The sequence below is a fragment of the Paralichthys olivaceus genome, chromosome 16 (assembly GCF_024713975.1).
Source record: "Paralichthys olivaceus isolate ysfri-2021 chromosome 16, ASM2471397v2, whole genome shotgun sequence".
Taxonomy (NCBI): Eukaryota; Metazoa; Chordata; class Actinopteri; order Pleuronectiformes; family Paralichthyidae; genus Paralichthys; species Paralichthys olivaceus.
In genome coordinates, this window is record NC_091108.1 from 14,224,725 (window position 1) to 14,245,042 (window position 20,318).

The 20,318-nt window shown below is 40.6% G+C and overlaps 1 protein-coding gene across 7 annotated transcripts in view; it reads right to left on the reverse strand.

Moving 5' to 3' along the window:
* The window catches only part of pde4ca (phosphodiesterase 4C, cAMP-specific a), a 39,895-nt gene that overhangs the window by 14,490 nt on the left and 5,087 nt on the right, over positions 1-20,318 (reverse strand). For 2 of the 7 annotated variants that reach the window (XM_069511075.1, XM_069511073.1), the window contains exon 1: positions 19,870-20,182. The exons of 2 other annotated variants lie outside the window; for them this stretch is intronic. In XM_069511075.1, the coding sequence (XP_069367176.1) occupies positions 19,870-20,132 (263 nt within the window). In that variant the 5' untranslated portion in view covers positions 20,133-20,182. Of the gene's footprint in view, positions 1-4,971; positions 5,425-14,012; positions 14,225-19,869; positions 20,183-20,318 lie in introns of those variants that run through there. 3 more of the 7 variants (XM_020108749.2, XM_069511076.1, XM_069511077.1) reach the window with 3 other exon arrangements.

Consider the following 20,318-nt stretch of genomic DNA (forward strand, 5'->3'; position numbering starts at 1 on the left):
ACGCAACCACACACACACACACACAGAGCTTGGCAGCTGTCGCCTCACTGAATAGTTTATAAACCAGGAGCTGTGCTTGTGTGTGTGTGTGTGTGTGTGTGTGTGTGTGTGTGTGTGTGTGTGTGTGTGTGTGTGTGTGTGATTAAGTTAGAGTAGTTTATTTTGCTATGAGCAGCTCAGAGCAGCCAAAAGCAAGAAAAGTACATAAAAAATAAACACAAAACTATTGAGTATGTGTGTGTGGGAAATTATTATTATATGTAAAGTGTATTGTCAGTGTTCCCTCTCTGACGGCTGTAATCAGAGCCCTGCCCTCTTCCTTAGAATATTTCCTTTGGAAAAGAAACCACACCAGGATTATGAGGCCGGCACTGGTGGACACTGACCTCTGATGAACTGTACAGTGCGAGGTGGTTTCTGAGGACAAGCTGACTGGTAAGCAGCAGGAAAGTATGATATCATAATCAAGGAGACAATCGTAGCTTCAGGAGAGCTGTGGATCTCCAGGTGGCTGAGAGCAGGAGATACAAATGACTTGTCCATTTTGAATTGTAAACTTTAGTGTTTTTCCCTCTTTCCTTAAAATCTACATCTACATGTTTTTATCAGCTGTAAAAAAGCTGTTTTATTGCAGCCAAAGTGTTAAAAGATGAATGTATATTTTTCCCTGACATCCTGCATATTGTATGTACTGTATTTCAAACTGTGGACTATTGTTTTAACTGAAATAATTATTCAAATAAAACTGAGTGAGTTAGAGACCAGAAGAAATATATAGTGACTCATAGGAGAGTCCTTGTCCACCTGCACACACATTGACAGCCACACACACACACACATATCAAAGACTTCAGTCTGTGTTATCCTCCAGGATCGAGTAGAGCAGCAGAGAAAACAGTGAACAGTGAGAACTGGAGGAAACGGGAAAAGAGCGAAGGAGACACATGAACAGAGGAAGAGAGAAGAGAAAAGTTCAGAACCTGGTCTATTATAGAGCTGTAACATGATCAGTGTGAGGTATTAGTGGTAAAGGTGAGACATCACACATCATGTGTATATGTCAAGACAGCATAACACAACTTGTTTTTCAAAGGTTATTAGCAAAAAGGTGTAATATGAAATGTGAAATGAAAGATTCAAACTGTTACTAGTGAAGGAGGAGGATATTTTAAAAACGTTTAAAAAAACGATCACTGTTGCAGTTTAAAGTGAGGCAATGTAAAACTTGCTCACTTGCTTCAATAAAGGGTTAAAGTATCTTGATGCTAAAGAACACTCTGGATGTCAAATGAAAAAAAAGCTATAACTTTTGCACATACACACACGCACACAGACATATAATTGCACAATTACTCTGTCATTCTATGAAAAATATTCCTGTGTGCGTATCTGGAAAGCTCATCACTGGACAGTAAATTTATGGGGTTTAGAGGAGCATTAAGTCCATAATGCCTGTCACACTGTGAAAACTCAGCCATGACTTAACTGTGAGTGAGGGTTACAAATGACCCAGCAAGAGACACTGAGTTTGAGTGTTCATGCGAGTAAAGTAAACCATGAGTGCGTCGGTGCTCGTGAGGCCTGCAACCTAACTCTGGGGGATCTTTTCCTCCTGTCTATGAGGCAGACAAATGAATGTCCCTGCAGGCCAGACCACCATTAGAAGACACTGATGATTTAAGAAAATGCCTTGGAAATACTTTTAGACACATTTATTAGTACAAAACGTCTTTTGGCTGCAACGCCTCCTCTCGTTTGCCAGGACCAGTGAGAGTTATCCCGCAGGGCAATGCAAATTAGGAGATTCATGTAGTGTGACGGAAAGCTCAGGTTAATTTGGCAAGGCCACATTGACCTGGCAAATTAAGATAGATATTTAGATAACTGACCTCTGGCACACGCACACTTCATTTATCTCAAAGAGAAGATTTTATAGACACAATTTTATCTGTAACCAGAATCAAAAGCGAAAAGATGCCTGATAGAATTGTGGAATCTAAAATATCAAGAATGAATCCAACTTTCACACTTAGTAATTTTGATAAATTGGGAAGATAAAGCTTTCACTTTTCCTCTCCTCTCCTCCCAGGTTAAACTGACAGGGGAGAGTATTGGATTTCTAAGAATACACTTAAAGCTGAACCTCAGTTAGCTCACTCACATGCATCCTGCCAAAACTTTGTAAGACTTGTAACTCATATTAAATTACTTTGTGCATGAATCATACCTCTCACCCCCAAACACGCAGCAAAGCTCATACTTGTATTTGCTGTCAGTGGTTCATTTTGAAATAATCTTTTAGGATTTTTTTTACATCCCTTTCCTGGCTGTAATGCTGCGTGTGTCATTGCCACTTCATTTTATACTCAGCCCACTGTAGACAGCACTGAGGAAAATTAGATCAGTAGCCATATGGGCACACAGGAGTCTGTAAATGGTGAGAGCCGAGGAGAGGAGTAACGTCACTCAAATCAATAGAGGTAATTAATCGGCAGAAAATCAATATAATTCTATCCAAGACTTAATTATTGAATAAAAAATGATGCTTGTATTCATTGTCAGGTTCAAATACTATAATAAACTACTAAATGTGGTCTTTTCTGAAAACAAGACAAAGCATTTACAGCCATTCTCATTGCTCTGTGATCCTGAGGTGCTTTGAGCTTAATGCTAACGGCATGGTGGCGCCAGATGAAATGCAAGAGGTTCACCAAAACAACCTCGGGGAGATATTAGTATCTAAGCCATGCCATGGCTATTGGTCACATAGTTGTGGAGATATTTAACTACAATGTCATGATGGTGCAAAAGAAGTCATTAGGATCCATCCTCTGATGACAATGAATGTCTGTCACAAGATGCATATAAATCCATTCAACTTTTGTCTGAACAAAAAAGGTGAATTGATTGACAGATGTTGCCATCCACTGGGCGACGCTGCTGATATAAAAAGTTTTATTATGTTGTTCTTGGCTGGCAAATAAAGTTACATTAAATGTGCCAGATGGCTTTTATTGCCTGAAGCCAATTTTAGGTTTAATAAAACTGAAATCAAAGGATAAATGAATGCAGTATAACACATCATAGCCAATAAGCTGCAACCGACCCAGGAATTTTAACAGAATCCCTTTATCTGTCCTCTTTTAGGAAAAGCAGGTATTACCTTTAAAGCTGAAAGCAGAAAACAATAACCGCCACGGGCAAAACCAACCACTACTCATCCAGAGGGTTTTTCAGAAAAGTAGTATGGGATGCATCAAGAGCAGAGGTATTAAACACTTTCATTTGTATGGTACGTGTTTTGCACACATACACTTGCCACATATCCATCTAAGGAAAAAGGGCCTGTGTTGTCCGGCTGTTGTCTTTTGTGATTAACTGAGCGGCACAGGAGATGGTAGAGATGGTTTATGATTTACATGCCACCAGTCATTACTTCTATCTAATGATTTCTTTCTTTCTTGAATATGTTATCAATAGTTTCCCCAAATGTTCACTGGCAAGGTCAATGACATCCTGTCTTTTTGGACTTCAACAAATACCACTGCTTTTAAAAATATAATCCAGCAGGAAGAGAATTCCTGGACTGAGTTTTATATCCACAGGTGGATGTCATCAAATCAGTTGTGCATGAAGTAATTTTCAAACATTTCCATCCATACCCCTCAAGTTTCAGCTACAGAGGAGATCTTTGCTTGTTTAAGAGCAGAAGTCAATTACATTTCTTGGCAAGGGTCTTGAGGGGAATTAAACTGAATGGACAACTGCCCTTTCAAACCCCCATGCTCGCAAATGTTCTGCATTACATCTGATAAACAAAGATCCTGCCTGAGAAAGAGACCATAATGTAAACACTACTTTATCTCAGAGTCCTCCCTCGCCGCCTCCCCGCTGGCATTGAGGATTATGTGCGAAGCTACTTATGTTGGACTTTTCCTGTGAGAACATTTGTGTAAGGAACAGCAGCATCAGGGCTACATGGCAGATACTTTCATGAGAAAGAGTCATATGGAAGATGTGAGCAGGATGTGCTAACAGTCTGCAACCACACACATTCAAGACTTTCCTTTTTGGTGTTGAGTGTGTATGACTGTGGTTGTTTTTGTGACACTGCAGTGACAGTGCAGGAAAATGTTCTATACTGCTGCTGTTAAAATGTAACAGACTGACAATTAACAATTAAATTAAAACACAATGTGAGATCAGTGTCTCACTTCACTACATTATCCAACATTTTTTCAGAAAGCAGCTTGCTGTTGTGCATTCAATTATCTTTTACTGCGAAGAGACATGTATGATTTTCTCTTGCCTGCTGTTTGTCCAACATGTAAGGTGACATTTAGGAACAGCATATCTTGCTTTATTAGTAAAAGTGAATATGAACACGTTTTATTATTTGAAAATCATATTTCAGTTTGATTATATAATTCTGCAAACTTTATTACCCATAAAAGAGTTTCACAGCCACTTTTCTGTCTCCCTCACATATTTTAAATGATACTTCTGTTTGTATAGTTAATCATTAGTATATTTTTTTTATGTAACCTCCTCTGGAACGGCGCCTAGTCTCACTAAAAAGGAGACACAAGTGTTCAAGAGGAAACTTGATAAAGAATATTTTGGGAGTTGGAGATATGAACAAAAACTGATAAGGGCCCAAAGAATGTTTTAGTAAATATTGCAGCTGATAAAAGACAGTATGCAGTCCAAAGATTTCAGATTCCAAAGATTTCCTTATTCTCTAAAAGATAAAACAAAAAACATGGGTAGCCAGATAAACTTTTCTGTATTGTTTGAGTTTGTACTGATTCAAGAAATGATCAGTGATGCAGCACATGATGATGTGCTACACACTGGATGTGTGTGTGTGTGTGTGTGTGTGTGTGTGTGAGAGAGAGATGAAAGCAGACACTGAGAGGGAGACAAACACAATAGGAGTGAGTTAGAGTAAATGAGGGAGCTCTTAATTACCGCCTGCGTTTCTGTATGATGTCAATGGGCCTGTTGACGGCACACGGCGATCCCCATATGTTCCCACTCCGCACAGTGATACTCCGCTCCACGGAGTAACAGAACCCACAGTTCGTCGGCACACTCATGTTTCTTTAGCTCTACTCTCTTTAGCGCCTCCTCACCCTCCTCGTCGGGGCTGCTCCGCTGTTCTCCCTCTTTTGGTTCCTCTCAGCTTGTGGCCCCTCTCATCCCTGTGACACCCGGCCCGCTTCCTCGTCTGTCTCGCTCTGTCGGGCTGTCCGGCTCTCCACGGCTTCCCGGGACTTCTCATTACCTCTGGCAGGGATGGACGCCGGCTCTACGACCAGCGGCTCCAGTGAGACACGCCGCTGACAGCTGCTGGTGGTCGGCGTCCTCTCGGTGGAAGCCTCGGAGTGTGTTCGTCTCTGAGCACCTTGTGGGAGCTGCTCCCTCCCTCCTGTCTGTCTGTCAAAGAAGCTTTTTCATCAGAGCTCCATTAATCGGTCCCCTCGGTCTAAATGTGGCGCAACACTGCTGCCCTCTCCATTTCTGTCTGCAGCTCCCCCTCTCTCCCCCTCTCTCCCTCCTTCCTCCTCTCCCCTCTGGCTGCTTCACCTTCAGTCACAGAACGAACAAAGTCCTCTCCTCTCCCTGAGCAAACTTGCTCCTCTGCTCCAGTTTGTCTGCGGGTGTTCTTTCTGTTTTTGTGAGTCCGAGCGCCCCACAGATCTGTGTGTGTGTGTGTGTGTGTGTGTGTGTGTGTGTGTGTGTGTGTGTGTGGGAGCAACTGAGCGTGTACGTCAGTGAGCACGCGTGTGTGTAGGCATGTGACTGAGCTCTGTGTGTGTGCGCGAGCGTGCGTGTGCGCATCACACACTAGGGGGAACAAGTTTCAGAGTGAGGTCAGAGCTGAGAAAGGGGGCGGGGTCAGAGGCAGCTTGGTCCCTGCCTTCTCCAAATGTTTTAACCATTTTAACCCCTTCCTACCCCCCCCCTCTCTCTCTCTCACACACACACACACACACACACACACACACACACACACACACACACAACCCTGATACTATGCAGGATTGCACTTTCTCTTTGTGCACAGTGCCATTATCCTTTCCAGATGGAGTGTATGTGTGTGTGTGTGTGCACGCGTGTGTCTCTGTGTGTGTGTGTGTGTGTGTGTGTGTGTGTGTGTGTGTGTGTGTCAAGTATGTCTTGTCTATGTTAGGTAAAGAGATTGATAACAGGATGAGTATGATACGGTATTATAGTAAGTAGCTCTTGGGACAGCTTGCACAGGACGGAGAACACATACAAACACACACACGCAAGCTCGTAAACACACACAAATGCAAATACACAGACACACACTTATTCGTATACAGTGTGTTCTTACACACAAGCTTAGGCACCAGTGTGGCTGGGGGAAGTGTACTTTTAAAGAACAGCAATGAGAAAAGTAAATACGACAGCTTCTGTATGCGTCAGGAGCCATGTCTCTACAGGATATATTCCCAGAGACAGAAGAAGTGCTACTATGGATTTGTGGATGACGGAGAACAAGTTTTCATATATTTGTATTTCATTCAAATTAGAAACAAATGAGTAAAAAACCCTCTTTGAGTTACGGAGGGGGAGAAATATAATAGTGATATATTTGATTAGCAAGGAGCAACACACTACATTAGTTTATAGGGTTACATGTAACACTATGTACAACACGTTAGCTACTAGCATATACACTGTGTAGTATTTCCCCAGCAGAAGACGCCCCTCAGTGTTAAAGCTAACCTTAGCAGCTCTTTCTGACTCCTCATTGTATTTGGAAGGTTTTACACTTCTGCATCTCCGGACAAGATTACACAAGATAGCATTATATTACACATCAGTTTGCCCTCAGACAGACTGCTAAAAATATGAACATGTACGTAAGCTAAGTGGCAAAACAGAGTTATGTAAGAATGAAATAACAGTATGATTCTTTTTCATACAATAAAACAAGGGCTGACGAGCCCCACACTGCAAAACAAGAACAATGTTGTCTTTCACGTCCTACACACGGATCATCCTGAGGATGTTATCCCTGGGACATGAAGCTTTAGTCGGTCTTGTGTTTTTATCTTATTTTATATCATCAATTTCATATTCAAGATCCTTTTAAAAGAACTATCTTTAATAAAAAGGCAGCAGGAAACTTGAGACAGCCTTTTTAACCAACTCATGGAGCTAAAATAAGCTTAATATAGCGTGCTAGCTACAGCTGATATGTACTGTACGTGCCTCGTGAGTACAGAAAGATTGACAGACGTGGCGTGGCTGGACAAAGGATCAATCGCTGTCCAGCTAGCTCTTACGCATCAAAAACATCTCCATAAATGGACTTGAACCCAACCTACATGCAGCACGACACGGTTCAATTAAACTGGCAAATCAATCAATGGCATCACTTCATCACCATGGAATTCACGGAGGGCAGGCAGAGAGACAACAATAGGCAAAGAATGAAAAGAAAAAGTATGAGCATATACACAGACGAGGCTCAACAGGTATCTTTAAAACAAAATAGGCCTTGTTATAGAGAATCTCAGAGCCATTGCTTCATCATGTGAAAGCCACTAAAGTAGTTTTTCATTCGATATGGTTCTATTTCTCAGTTTTATATTTATGTTGGTTGCAACACACAGCACAGGCTTCTCATAGCTGTGGTGTTTTCTCTCTAAAACGATTTGATAGAATCAGGCACTACTATACAAAGATTCTGTGTCTGCAGTCGTCAAGAAAAAAAAAACTACCATGTAAGGAAATCTGAAGAGGTGCACGTACAATCATTACCACAAACTGAAAAGACCTACAACACTGCTGTGCATTATATTTACATTATATTATCTGGAGCCCCAGTTAAGCAGCAACAGATTATGAATCCAATCACATGACTTAAATGGTAGCTGCTTGGGTTTGGCAGGATTGACTGTGCAGGATCAGAATCAAGATCCGGCCTCTCCTCGGTTGATTAGGAGACGCTACAAGTGAAACCTAACAGACTTAATATTTTCATTTTCTTTAGTTTCCAAGCTTCAGTTCATGCTTATCTTTTGTGAATACACACTGTACAAACACTGGCATGCAATCTGACTGTGGATTTTTTTAAATGGAGAGTTAATCCCCATTGGGAATCACAGCGACCTGCACTTTTGATACATTTCCATGACAGGAAAATTGTTTGCATGTGCAGTTAGAGGAATAAAGTGTTTCAAGTGAAGTATTCCTTGTTATCTAGAGTGAACATGCATACACACTCACACACACGCGTAGGTTGGCAGGAATACAGAGGCTCTCACAGTGTTTCATGTATCTGCGTCAGTGTGGTGGAAGAGAGTGGTTGTCTGAGGAAAGACAGACATGAAATGTTTGCTTCTGCAAAACTCTTTTATGGGTAATCTTCACTTCTCATTTTAAGACAGACGTGCTCTGAGGCGCTGGACGCAGAGTGGATGTGGTGATCTCTTAAAACTCATAAAATAAGGAGGCATCATAAATTCTGGCTGACCCACAAGTTGTGGGTTTAATAGTCCATTATTTGCAAAGGGGCCTCATGACATCATGTGTTGGCTACACGGAGGCATGGTAAGCATTCCTGTATAACGAGCTGTTTTGAAGTCAGCAAGGAGCGCTGTTCAATTGTTGCCCGTCAGTGGACACACCGTCTGTTTGCGGTTTGTTTTGTAAAGCTAGCTGACACTGATTAATCTCCACTGTCATATTGTCCACTGCCAACTGGTGAGGTTAGAATCAAAATATAATAACATTTACATTGGAATAAAACCCCCCAGCAGCTGAACGAGGAGGGACTGTGTTCCAACACGTTGGTTTGATCTGTATTAAAATGTATTTGACTTTAACTGGGAAAGGAAAGGAGAACCTGTTCTCATGTGGGTTAATGAAGAAAGAACATTCAACAACTTTTTGTCTGTCAATCCTGTGTCAACTTTGTGAATTTGTGTCAGTCACTTTGTGTTGTTCTTTTTTCTAAAATTCATGCAACAGTGTGATAGTGATAATACCGCAATATTTTCCATGTTCACTTGTTTTTGCTAAAATACCAGAGCAATGTTGTCTCAGCAAAGTACATAAAAGGCATAGTCATTATAGAAAGAGTGCTCACATACAAAGGCCATAAAACACATATTGCATTAATCCAAACATGCAGTTGTTAACACTGATGCTTTTCTCCATCATGCCGGCACGTACTTTCTCTGCAGCCACATGATAAATACAAACAAATGCTATTCTATTCACAGGTGTCTAAAAGAGCGTGGCAAAACTTTAGTAAAAACTTGCCTCTAATACATCAAAACCCAAAACATTACATTCTTCTAAGTTCAGCCTGTCTTAAAAAAACTCTGGGATCTCCTCTACAATTTGAAATAACTGTCTGTTTTAACCACTCTGGACTAAACAATGTGAGTTTGTATAAAAGGGACAGAGTGATGGGTACAGCAGAGTTCAAGAGTTAAAAAAAGCAGCGGCAGAAGAATAGAAGAAAAAAACACAGTAATATACACACACAGGCATATTCACATGAGTCGCTCATCGTCGCTGATCTGTAACAGAATCTCCAGGAAGAATAATTCCCCAAACAACCTTTTCCTTAAAAGACAAACTGTGTAAAGTGCAGCAGTGTTCAACACAACAATGCAAACTATCCACATTGGAAATACGAGTTTTACCCACACAGCAACGTACTTGTTCTGATTATTTCAGATAATTTAAGGCGATTACCAAAGTGCAGAAGAAAGGCAAACAGACTAAAACAAATATCTTGCAGAAACAAACATCGTCTTAAATACTGAGTATACGTAACAAAGCAGCAGCACCAGGTGTCAGCATGGGGCTGCTGCTAACAGCCTATATTTAACTGAGTTAGTGATGTCAAACATCATGTTACAGCATGTACTGTAGTAAAGGCTATCAGTGTGTCGCCTCGTGATTCATTAGGCCGCCATCTGCTCGCATGATGGCAGGGTTCTGGGTCTCCTCTGATTTGGGGATTGTACGGATGAAAGACTTGTGGGCACACACACGCATGTACATACAAACACTCACAACAACAAACAGGGTCCTCTTTCAGTGACTTCGGAGGACATTACCATTGGCTTACATTCATTTCCTGGAGACTCAACCTTAACACGCAAACACACAAACACAAACACACACACACACACAGACACACGAACCATATGAAACAAGTTAGTCAGATGGCTGCCAAGTTGTGCATGCGTGTTTGTGTGTGTGTGTGTGTGTGTATGTGTGTATGTGTGTGTGTGTGTGTGTGTGTGTGTGTGTGTGTGTGTGTTGTTACATCTTTAGGACCTTTTATAGCAGTAACACTGACCTTGTCAGGACCAGTAGTAGGGTAGTAGGGTTACGCTCATTTTATGTAATATAGGAAAACATATCATCTATGTTGGCTTTGTAATATTATCATTTTGTTTATACTTAATTTCAAACATTCATTCTTGTCAAAAAAGTAATAAGTACTTTATGTATCTGTGTCACCGAGGTGGCAGACAGACGTTAAATGTTCTTCTGCTCAGTATCTTCATATCTCATCATGAGACAGTTGTGCCTTGAGGAGCTGGACCTCGAGGCTGAGATGATGTGGAGAATTTCCAATTTCAATTTTTTTTTATTATTTTCTACCAAATCAACACGTTTTTTCCCCTCATGTCCAACTAGTGCTTAGTCAACCGGAGGTCTCAGCCCTCTGATCAGCTTGTCTCTGACCATAAGCTTAGTCAGTTTCTCCCTCTAGTGGTGACAAAGAACAGTCATCCTGATACTGCTGCAAGGCACCGCTAACACCCAGCACTGATGTTTGAAATAAAACGGGTTTTCTCCATTTTCATATCTCTTTTTGTACAGTATATATTCATCGATGGTTAATACTTTACATTTATCATTATAACACATAACAATATTTCAGGTTTGATATATAATTAAAAATCTACACTATAATATTCTAAGGTTTTTACCATACTCTTGTGACAACGTATATTTTGATATGGTGCTATTTATGAAATATAATTGCACTTAATTGCATCTGATCAGACCTTTTAAACAAAATAGCATATTCTTTCTCTTCATTTACTATCTTTCTGCTTCTTGCCACAGTCTCTGTGAACTTTGGATAAAGGAGAGACACTTTTAATGTCCCCTCACACAGTGGAGCCGTTCATGTTCATGAGTTTCAGCAGCGTTAGTGCTGTGCTGTGCTGCTGTTGCTGCCAGCCTCAGGAATCGATGAGGCTCTGGAGGCGATTGGGGAAATCAGTCATGCTGAAAATATGGAGTACAGCAGTGACGCACACAGCAGCCAGGCCACCACAGCCACACAGGCCCTATTGACTAATCTGGGTGTGTTTGGGGGGGGGTGGTGGCAGCTATATTAGGACCTCTGACATTGACACTGTTGCCCTTTGGTGGGATGGCCTCACTTGACACTTTTTTTGGTTAAAGATTGGTTAAAGATGTTAACTGCTCTTTTTATTTTGTACATCCTGAAACCTTCTCAAGTTTATTTTGGTCTTATCATTTTACATGTGAACGGTGGAAATTGAACAACATTTAGTATTTGTATAATATATATGAGCATATAAATGTAAGTTTTAACTTTGCACGATTTGCCAGTTTGACACTGCCTATCTTTTTTTGTTTTCTTTAAATACTTTGTATCCTGACTTTGAAATAAGAAAATTAAACATAGCACTTGATTGTTTTGTTTTTTCATCTACTTCAGTAAAATCTATTTAATGGTCTGTAAACACCCCCACCTCTTCGACTGACCCTCTCTTTCCACTCATTCTTTATCTCTGCACTAAAAGCAGGGCTATCGCAACCACGCTGACTCTATCACTCCTTCACCGCCCTCTCGTCTGCGCCTTCACCCTCTCTGTCTCAATTATCTCTTTTTTCCAGCCAGTCGACTATTGCGTCTGTCCTCTCGCTGTCTCTTCCTATCGTCCTCTACTTCAGATAAATAAATGGCATCTTCTCAGACTGTCAGAGCAACATCAGCTATCTTCTCCTGATACTAAGAGCTCCCGTCTCCAGCCGTGTCCGACTAAATGCACTGATGCAGTGCTGTTTAAATGGACACCACACATAGGCCATAAAAAACATTGAAAGGTTACTAGGTGTGTGTGTGTGTATATGTGCATTAATATGTACGTATGTATATGTATATTTGAATATGTGTGAGAATGTGCATGTGTGTGTGTGAATGTATATATGTGCGTGTATGTCATAAGTCATAAGGTAGGATGAATAGTGCCCTGGTACTGTTAGTACAAGTGAAGATGAGAGCTGTCTATTGTGATGGACACATCTGGATTACAAGAGACGGCTTTGTGTCAGTGTGTGTATCTGTGTGTGAGTGTGTGTGTGTGTATGAGTGTGTGTGTATCTGTGTGTGTGTATCTGTGTGTGTGCACGTATCTGTGTGTGAGTGTGTGTGTGTGTATCTGTGTATGTGTATGAGTGTGTGTGTATCTGTGTGTGAGTGTGTGTGTATCTGTGTGTGAGTGTATCTGTGTGTGTGTATGAGTGTGTGTGTATCTGTGTGTGAGTGTGTGTGTATCTGTGTGTGAGTGTGTGTGTATCTGTGTGTGAGTGTGTGTATTGTATGATGATAGAGAAGAATGAATTTAATGACTCTAATTTAAGTACTATTTCAGTATGGTATTCTCTCCTCCATCATACAATAAATAGATCGCTATTTCCTTGGCGCTGAAAGTGAAAAAAACTTTTCTGAACTTTGCTTTTCAGCTAGAAAGTGCGATGCAGAAATCAGGTAATAGGAGAATAGAGATTTGTTCTGTTCTGTACTTCTGTATTTCTGGCTGTGGTCTAAAATCTCCGGCTTTGATCTCCTCATATGATCCAAACAGGCTCACGGCTGGAGGAGTACAGATGACACTCACGAAGCACATGCCTTATGCCCAGAGTTCATAGAAGTTTGCTGCACTGAAAAATATCCCAAGAAAGATCTGACTTTAGAGATTCTTAATAAATCTGCAGAGTCATGTTGGCCTCCAGATTTATGTGCATGTGCATTTTCATATGCTGGGTCTTCCTCTCTGTGCTCTTTTGTTTCATATATTGACTCTATTTTTAGTGTCTGTTAACTTAAAAAAAACCTGTGTTGCAGGGTTTTCCCAGAAACCGGTCTGCTGATTACACATTACTCATCATTAAGCGTCAACTACACTTAGGTAAATAAGCTGCATCAGTCTGTCAACAAGGGAGCCTGACACCATGATTTAACACCTTAAAGTGAGTTCATTTAACACAATACTTTACTTTCCTCTGTTTTGTTTCCGAGAGGACAAAATGAACTGTGCTTTCATGGATAATTTTCCACAGTGCGCCAGTATTTCTCCAGCCTGCTTATGAAACCCAAAAGTCCTGGACCACATGACAGTCATACCGTGCCTAACACGGATGTCTCGGCTTGGCTCAGGTCCACGGACCCCAAGGAGGGACATTGGTGGACAGGGCCATTGATCCACAATACCCCCCCGAGGCCTGTGCTGCCAACCACAGCACACCAACAGCAACACCCACTGGCTTCACCACAGCACATGTCCATTTGTTTTAGTGTTTTTCTTGTCACTGACACAAAACAATATAAGGGTTTCATCTGACAGAATTGCAAATAAATAAATATTCCTTTCTATCTTGAATGAATGAATGAATCCATTTTTATATTTTATGTGATCTAAATGAAGACTGCATAACCTAACAAAACACAAAAGCCACTAGTCAAACAAAACACAGCAATGCAACACAACACCACAGTAACCACAGAAACAGAACAGCACTGTCAAATAATAACCATCAGCTGATCATGTTTCATGTGCTGTAAAAGATAAAAAACAGTTGTAAACAGCTTCCCAATACTCCCCAAACTTCTGCAAACACATGTATTACATTGCTTTCACTTGACATCAGCAAATGTATTCGCAGTCACACAACCTGATACGTACCCAATGCACGAGTGTCTGCGGGTGGAGAAGTTGCCATGCATCTTCCTTGAGAAGCGAGAGTCTTTGTTCATCATCTTATTCACTTTTTTTTTTTTTTTTTTTTAAAGACGTGAGTTGAGTTCAGGGCAGCATCAAAATAGAAACTTTGGGAGGCAAGAGATGCACAAAGTTAACATCTGTGGCAGAATGAAAATCCCCATGCTGTCATAAATTGGAAACGAAAACAGTCCGGATTCCTTTATGTTATCTATGGTCAAGTTATGGCACCGGGGTGAAAGGTCCCTTTGAGAGGATGGTGCAGGAAAAAACAGGTCCAAGAGTGACAGGGGCCAACACAGCAAAAGTCAATTCAGAGTCTCTGCAGCTGCCCCTGGTAGAATCAAGACTAAAAGTGAACCCAACAGTAAGTAAGGCCTGCTGGGTCCCCCTTCTGTATTTATTAGATAACACTGATTAGCTAGACGCAATTCACTTCCAGCTCAGTGTGGAATCAACAGATCAAAGAGCATCAAGCTGGAAATATATATTGAAGTTCAGATTTTGATCCAGGTGTTAAGGATATGTCCGTTTGTTTTTTTGTGAGAGAAAAAAAAGAACCCAAAAGGTTTAGAGCACAGTCTGAGTGTGTGTGTGTGTGTGTTTTTGTGTGTGGACAGCCTAAAAAGGCAAAGAGTCTTGGCTGTTAGAGACCTATCACAGAGCGAGTTAGCATATCATCTCACTGACAGTGGAAGTAAGGTGCCAAATCAAATCAAGTGGAATTGAGGATGGTGTCAGCTGTCAGTGCTCATCTGGGACTAGTTCCTCTCTCATTCTCCTTTCAGTTCACCATCACAGACGTGCCAAGAAAAACAGCTCTCTTGTGGCTGAGTGTGTGTGTGAGTTTTCTTGATCCTCTTCTACTCCTGAATAGGAAAATGCAAGCTTGAATTCTTCCAAATGAGCTGCAAACTCACAAAACCGAATTCCTCAACAGTAGGCCCCAGATATTTCTCTGCATTCAAAAAAAACAAAAATCAGGTCCAATAATCTTGACACAGAGCTGTCCGCCTGAACATAGAGTCTCCTCTGTGATGCTAAACCACCAACACACACTGAGTTATTCTTAGTGGAGGGGAAAGGGGGAAAAAAAGTGAGCTGGAAAAGATTGTTATAATCCCATCAGATGCTCCCGGAGTGGGACGTCCCATGTAGTCCCTCGTCAGCGGGCCATAACAGACTTGTGCTCTGTCTCCCTTTTCTCGTCTCTCCTGAGAGTGGTGGGACCAAGCTCAGGCTTAAAACAACAAACAACAACACTATCTCCCCTGAGAGTAAGGGAGAGGGGAGAGAGAGAGAGAGAGAGAGAGAGAGAGAGAGGGATATTGTAGAGGGAGAGAGAAAGAAGGGGTGGGGTGAGAGAGAGAGAGAGAGAGAGAGAGAGAGAGAACAGAGAGAACAGAGAGTGACAGTGATGAAAAAGTGGAGTGGTGGTGTTGGAGTGGGACTAGTATAAGCTTATGTAAAACTTTTTAACACTGTGCTACATAAGAATATTACAAGTACAAGATTGTAAACTATTTTTTTTGCAATGATGAGTGTTTACTCTCTCAGCCTGCCCCCATGCCAGCAGCAGCAATAGCATTCTGGTCAATCAATACTTCAATACTGTGTGTGTGTGTGTGTGTGTGTGTGTGTGTGTGTGTGTGTGTGTGTGTGTGTGTGTGTGTGTGTGTGTGTGTGTGTGTGTGAGTTAGAGGTGATTCAATTTCATATTAAGTCCTCCTCTCGTGCTGTGCTCTAATCCATCGGATTCGCACAATATCCTCCGCAATGTTAAACAAATAAAGGTGTCACCAAACCCGTGACTGTGAAAATACTGCAGAAAATAGGTGATCAGCAAAGAGATGGAAACTTCACATTTTTCATCATGTCAGGGAGGAGCAAAGAGGAAGTGTCTGTTATGTCAGATTTGAGGTTATTAATGTCCATAATAGGTATAAGGTTCAGCGACATGGAAGACGTGTTCCTCTTCTATTCCTTTTATGACACAAATCAGGTTGTAACTTCTGGAAAACCTCAAATGAATGAGCTGAGAGTTTTTAAAGTTACTTTGCATGATTTCACTTTTTAAAACTTTTATTTATCTACAATAGTAAGTTTGATATAACTCAGAGAAAAGACCTAACATATAGATAAAGATACTAATATTTCTTAACAGCAGCATTTCTCATTCAAGAGCCATATTATTATTATTATTATTGTTATTAAAATATAAATACTCCATTCTTTCCTCCACTGTGACCCATCCTCCTGACAGACTCTGCACACGCTTCACAACACAGCAGCCTCTAGTGGACAACCACAGCAAATGCATTTTTTGGAGAAAGTGTTGGCATCCTGAAAAAATCTAAACATGAAACATATGCCTGTGTATTTATTGAGCAATATCTAATCACTCACAAAACTAAACATTTGAATACAAATCTCTCACAGCCCCATATGCAATGAATTATTACATAAATCATTTTATCACTTGTATTTCAGTTGTGTAGCATTTTTCAACACAGTAATACTATAAATACAAAGGTTTTTCAAGTCTGTGTGGAGTCAGAGGTCATTTATATATATCTCTTTGTGAACCAGTGAAAAATAGTGCTTTAAGATATTTTCTAGGTGTAAATGAATGCACGCCAAGGTTGGCTATAGTGGGGGACATAGAATGGGAATCATGTGAGACCCGTTGGAAGATTAGCTCAGTTATGGAATCGGTTACTTGATATGGAAGAAAGCAGGACTACAAGACAAATGTGACCAGCTCCTGGTCTACAGATGTGTTCATATTGTTCTGTAATAGAGGGATTGCAATGAAAAGGTTACTATTTGTTTGTTTAGAGGATCTGTTTGCACAAAATAAAGGACAGTGGGCCAGCGATTTATGGATGAAACCAAAATGGCATATTTTTGTAATGATAAAAACTAAATATGGTACAGAGAACTACATGTGGAGATAGTCATCCAGGTCAGCTTCAGGAGCTGTACAAAAGTACTGACTGAGTTGGCTGTTTATTAATGAAACTTCTAAATTAGTTAGTTGGAGAATGCCGGGTAGAAGAGGGGAAAAAAAGCTTTTTATGGAGTTGATTAAATTTGTAACAGTTCTGTACGTTTATTCATGTTTTTTCCATGTCCTTTATTTTTCTTCTACATGTTTTATATATACGTAATCCAGGAAAAACATGTCAATTAGGGTATAATAAGTTATATATATATATATATATATATATATATATATATATATATATATATATATAGAGAGAGAGAGAATATATAGTTGTATGTGCTGTGTATGCATTTCTGGTATGTTAATGTCAACTTTGGTGTATACATCCTGCATATATATATCCTGATCGACTGCAGATGAGGATGCACATAAAAGTGATGATCATTGTGTTTGTTTAAGTTCTGTCAGTCCAGAAAATGTTCTTTAATTTATCAATGAAAGACATAACGGAAACAAAACTGGCCGTCACCCCAGACTTGGCTCACGAAAACAATTTTCACAAAATGTTCTTCATCAAAAAATCCACTTGACATGCGGAGTCTGTTGAGTGGAAAAAGAGGTTTAATCAACTAAGACACTAAGTGAAAATAACTTCATGGCTACATTCTATATTTGAACTTGCCTGCGACATTTATTTTCCGCCTGACCACCAGTTTGTTTAATTCCTCATCCTTGCCAGCCATCCTGCAGTAACTCATCCCCTTCCATTTATCTCAGCGCTGACATTATAGGACTCTGCACATACCCAGCAGAGGGAAACTTCCAATGGCCTGACCTCAGATCTGTGTAATGACTCTGATATGTTGAATATCTCTGTTATCCCACAAGCATCTGACTGAAATCCCCTCAACCCGACTCTCCCTCCATGATATTTAGATTTTCAACAGACACCCTGAAATTAATGAAAGCTCCTGGCTGCAGACTTACACTAAACCCGAGAAAAGACACGTGTCCACCGTTAAACGCCTGGAGGGAAATGATCCACCCCATTATGTGTTTATAAAGGGTGATTGAACTTGTAAACACTGTACGGTTTTCAAGTAGGCCCTGGCTTATTTAAGGAATGTTTAATACTCTTTTCTTGCCAATACAAGTAAGGTTGGGTTTTAAAGCTCAAGCTGGAGCTTTTCCCAGGCTTTTAATTTTATGTCACGGAGGTGCATGTGATCTGACCTCACCTCAACAAGTTGGAAACACCTTGTAACAGTTGCATGTACCTATATGTGAATGTGCATATATGTTGAGAGGTGAATGGTATACATTGACAAAAAGATACATTCGATCGATTTTACAGGATTTTACAATTTTCCACAACAGGCACTTCATTAAAAGGAACCTACAGACATATTTAAAAAGAAAGAAATACATAGTGTGCTTGAAGCAAAAGAGAACACATATCTGACTGTTTCTATATCCATCCACACATAAGGCCTTATTTATTCTTCCTTTCAATGAATTAAAGTCATGTATGGTTTAATTGATCATACGACTCTTGCCATGACATCATTTACCATGTAAATGTTTAATTAGCATTGAAAATATGAGCTGAGCGTGATGCAATAACGCCTCATAAAACTAAAGCTATCAACAGGTAGCAGAGTGGAGCTAGCAAGACAGCTGTGCTCTTTACAAACAAGAGTTAAATGCACTATGAAGCGTGAACAATTAAGAATAAATGGAAAAAACTGTTACACGCTTGATGAGTGTGTGTCATTGCTGTGTGGTTATTTAAAAATGGTTTTTTTAGTCGCTAAGTATTTGCTTGACAAAATTGGAACAGCAAACTGCCGGTCCAGCAGCAGTGTCATTGAGCTGTGTGTTTGCTGACAAAAGCTGGGAAAACCCTCACACCTGTAGGAAATGAAGCACTAAAACCGACAGCACATATACGCATCCATTTCTTTTTTGCATCTATTGTGAGTACTTTGTTGATCAATTATATAAATGATAGAAAATCAAGCAGAATATCAAGAACAAATCCTGCATCTGTTCTTAAATATCACCTTTTCCATTTACAGAGGATAATAGAGCATCTATAAAATACTCACATTAATAGGATTTCATTTCACCTAATTTGCCTGAGGCGGAGGGATTTTATTCTGGTAGAGGACAGTGGGTTCAACTGAAATGTAGCAGTACATGAACATCTTGTGGTCAGGATCAATTTCATAACGTAAGCTTGAGGGCAACCACTTCTCCAGTGTGAAAGGTTGCTGCCTGCCTGCACAAAAATAAACCAAAAATAAATGTAACATCTAGAGCTGAGTGGAGTGACTATTGGCCATGAGACAAGGAGCCATCGCCTACTTCAACAGCACAAACAGATCCACTGAGACACTAACCAGAGCTTTTAAAAAAGTATAACTGAAGAGTAAGAGACAGAGAGACTGGAGAAAATCTCAGTTATGAGTCTTCTACTAATGAAACCTCAGGTCAAAATATAAATCTGTCAAAATTCTGGCACTTGGCATGTTAGGGCAATAAAATGAATTCTCTGTGTTAACACTAACGTTGTTAAACAAATTAAAAAGTTCCAACAGTACTGTGTATATTGAGCATTCGTCACATATTTTAAATTTGAGCATCGTAACAAATATGCTTGCATTGTAAATATTGGGATATGAATTTAAGTTGGTATATAGATGTGGTTATCTGGCTTGTTCTCTACCACTTTATAGCTGCGACTAGAATATTCACTCAAGCGGTCCAGTGCAGATGCAGAAGCGAGTGAGTACTGTTAAATATACACATTTCTTTATCGGTGGAACGGCACTGTCATCTTTGTCATCATCACCCCAGCGTTATGGACTCTACCTGGGTGTGTGGGCGAGGGTGAAGCGGCGCCTCTGGAGGTTGATGCTGCGGTTCATTAGCAGCTTCCTGAAGAGAACCGGGGAGTTTCGGGGAGACCCACATGGGGAATCCTTGGGCGAGCTCTTCGGGGATCCTCCCGGTGAGCCTGCTTTGGATCTGGGCTTGAGCTGAATGATTGGAAGCCTGGTCATCTTTCTTTCCTTCGGCCTCTCCTCAACCTCAGAATGTTCTTCCTCAGAGCTCTCAGAGCGCAGGTCATTCATGGTGGGTGGAGGACTGTCAGGGGCCAGGTGGTTAGGTCCTTTACTCGCACTGCCTTTAGTGATTTTGGTCTAAGGATCACTTTAGTGTCTGTTTCTCAAAAAAGCTTTATGTGAAGTTTTTGGTACATGCCCTGACCTGTCGTGATTTTCCAAAATCCTGGTGAAGATCTGGCCCAGCCCTCACTT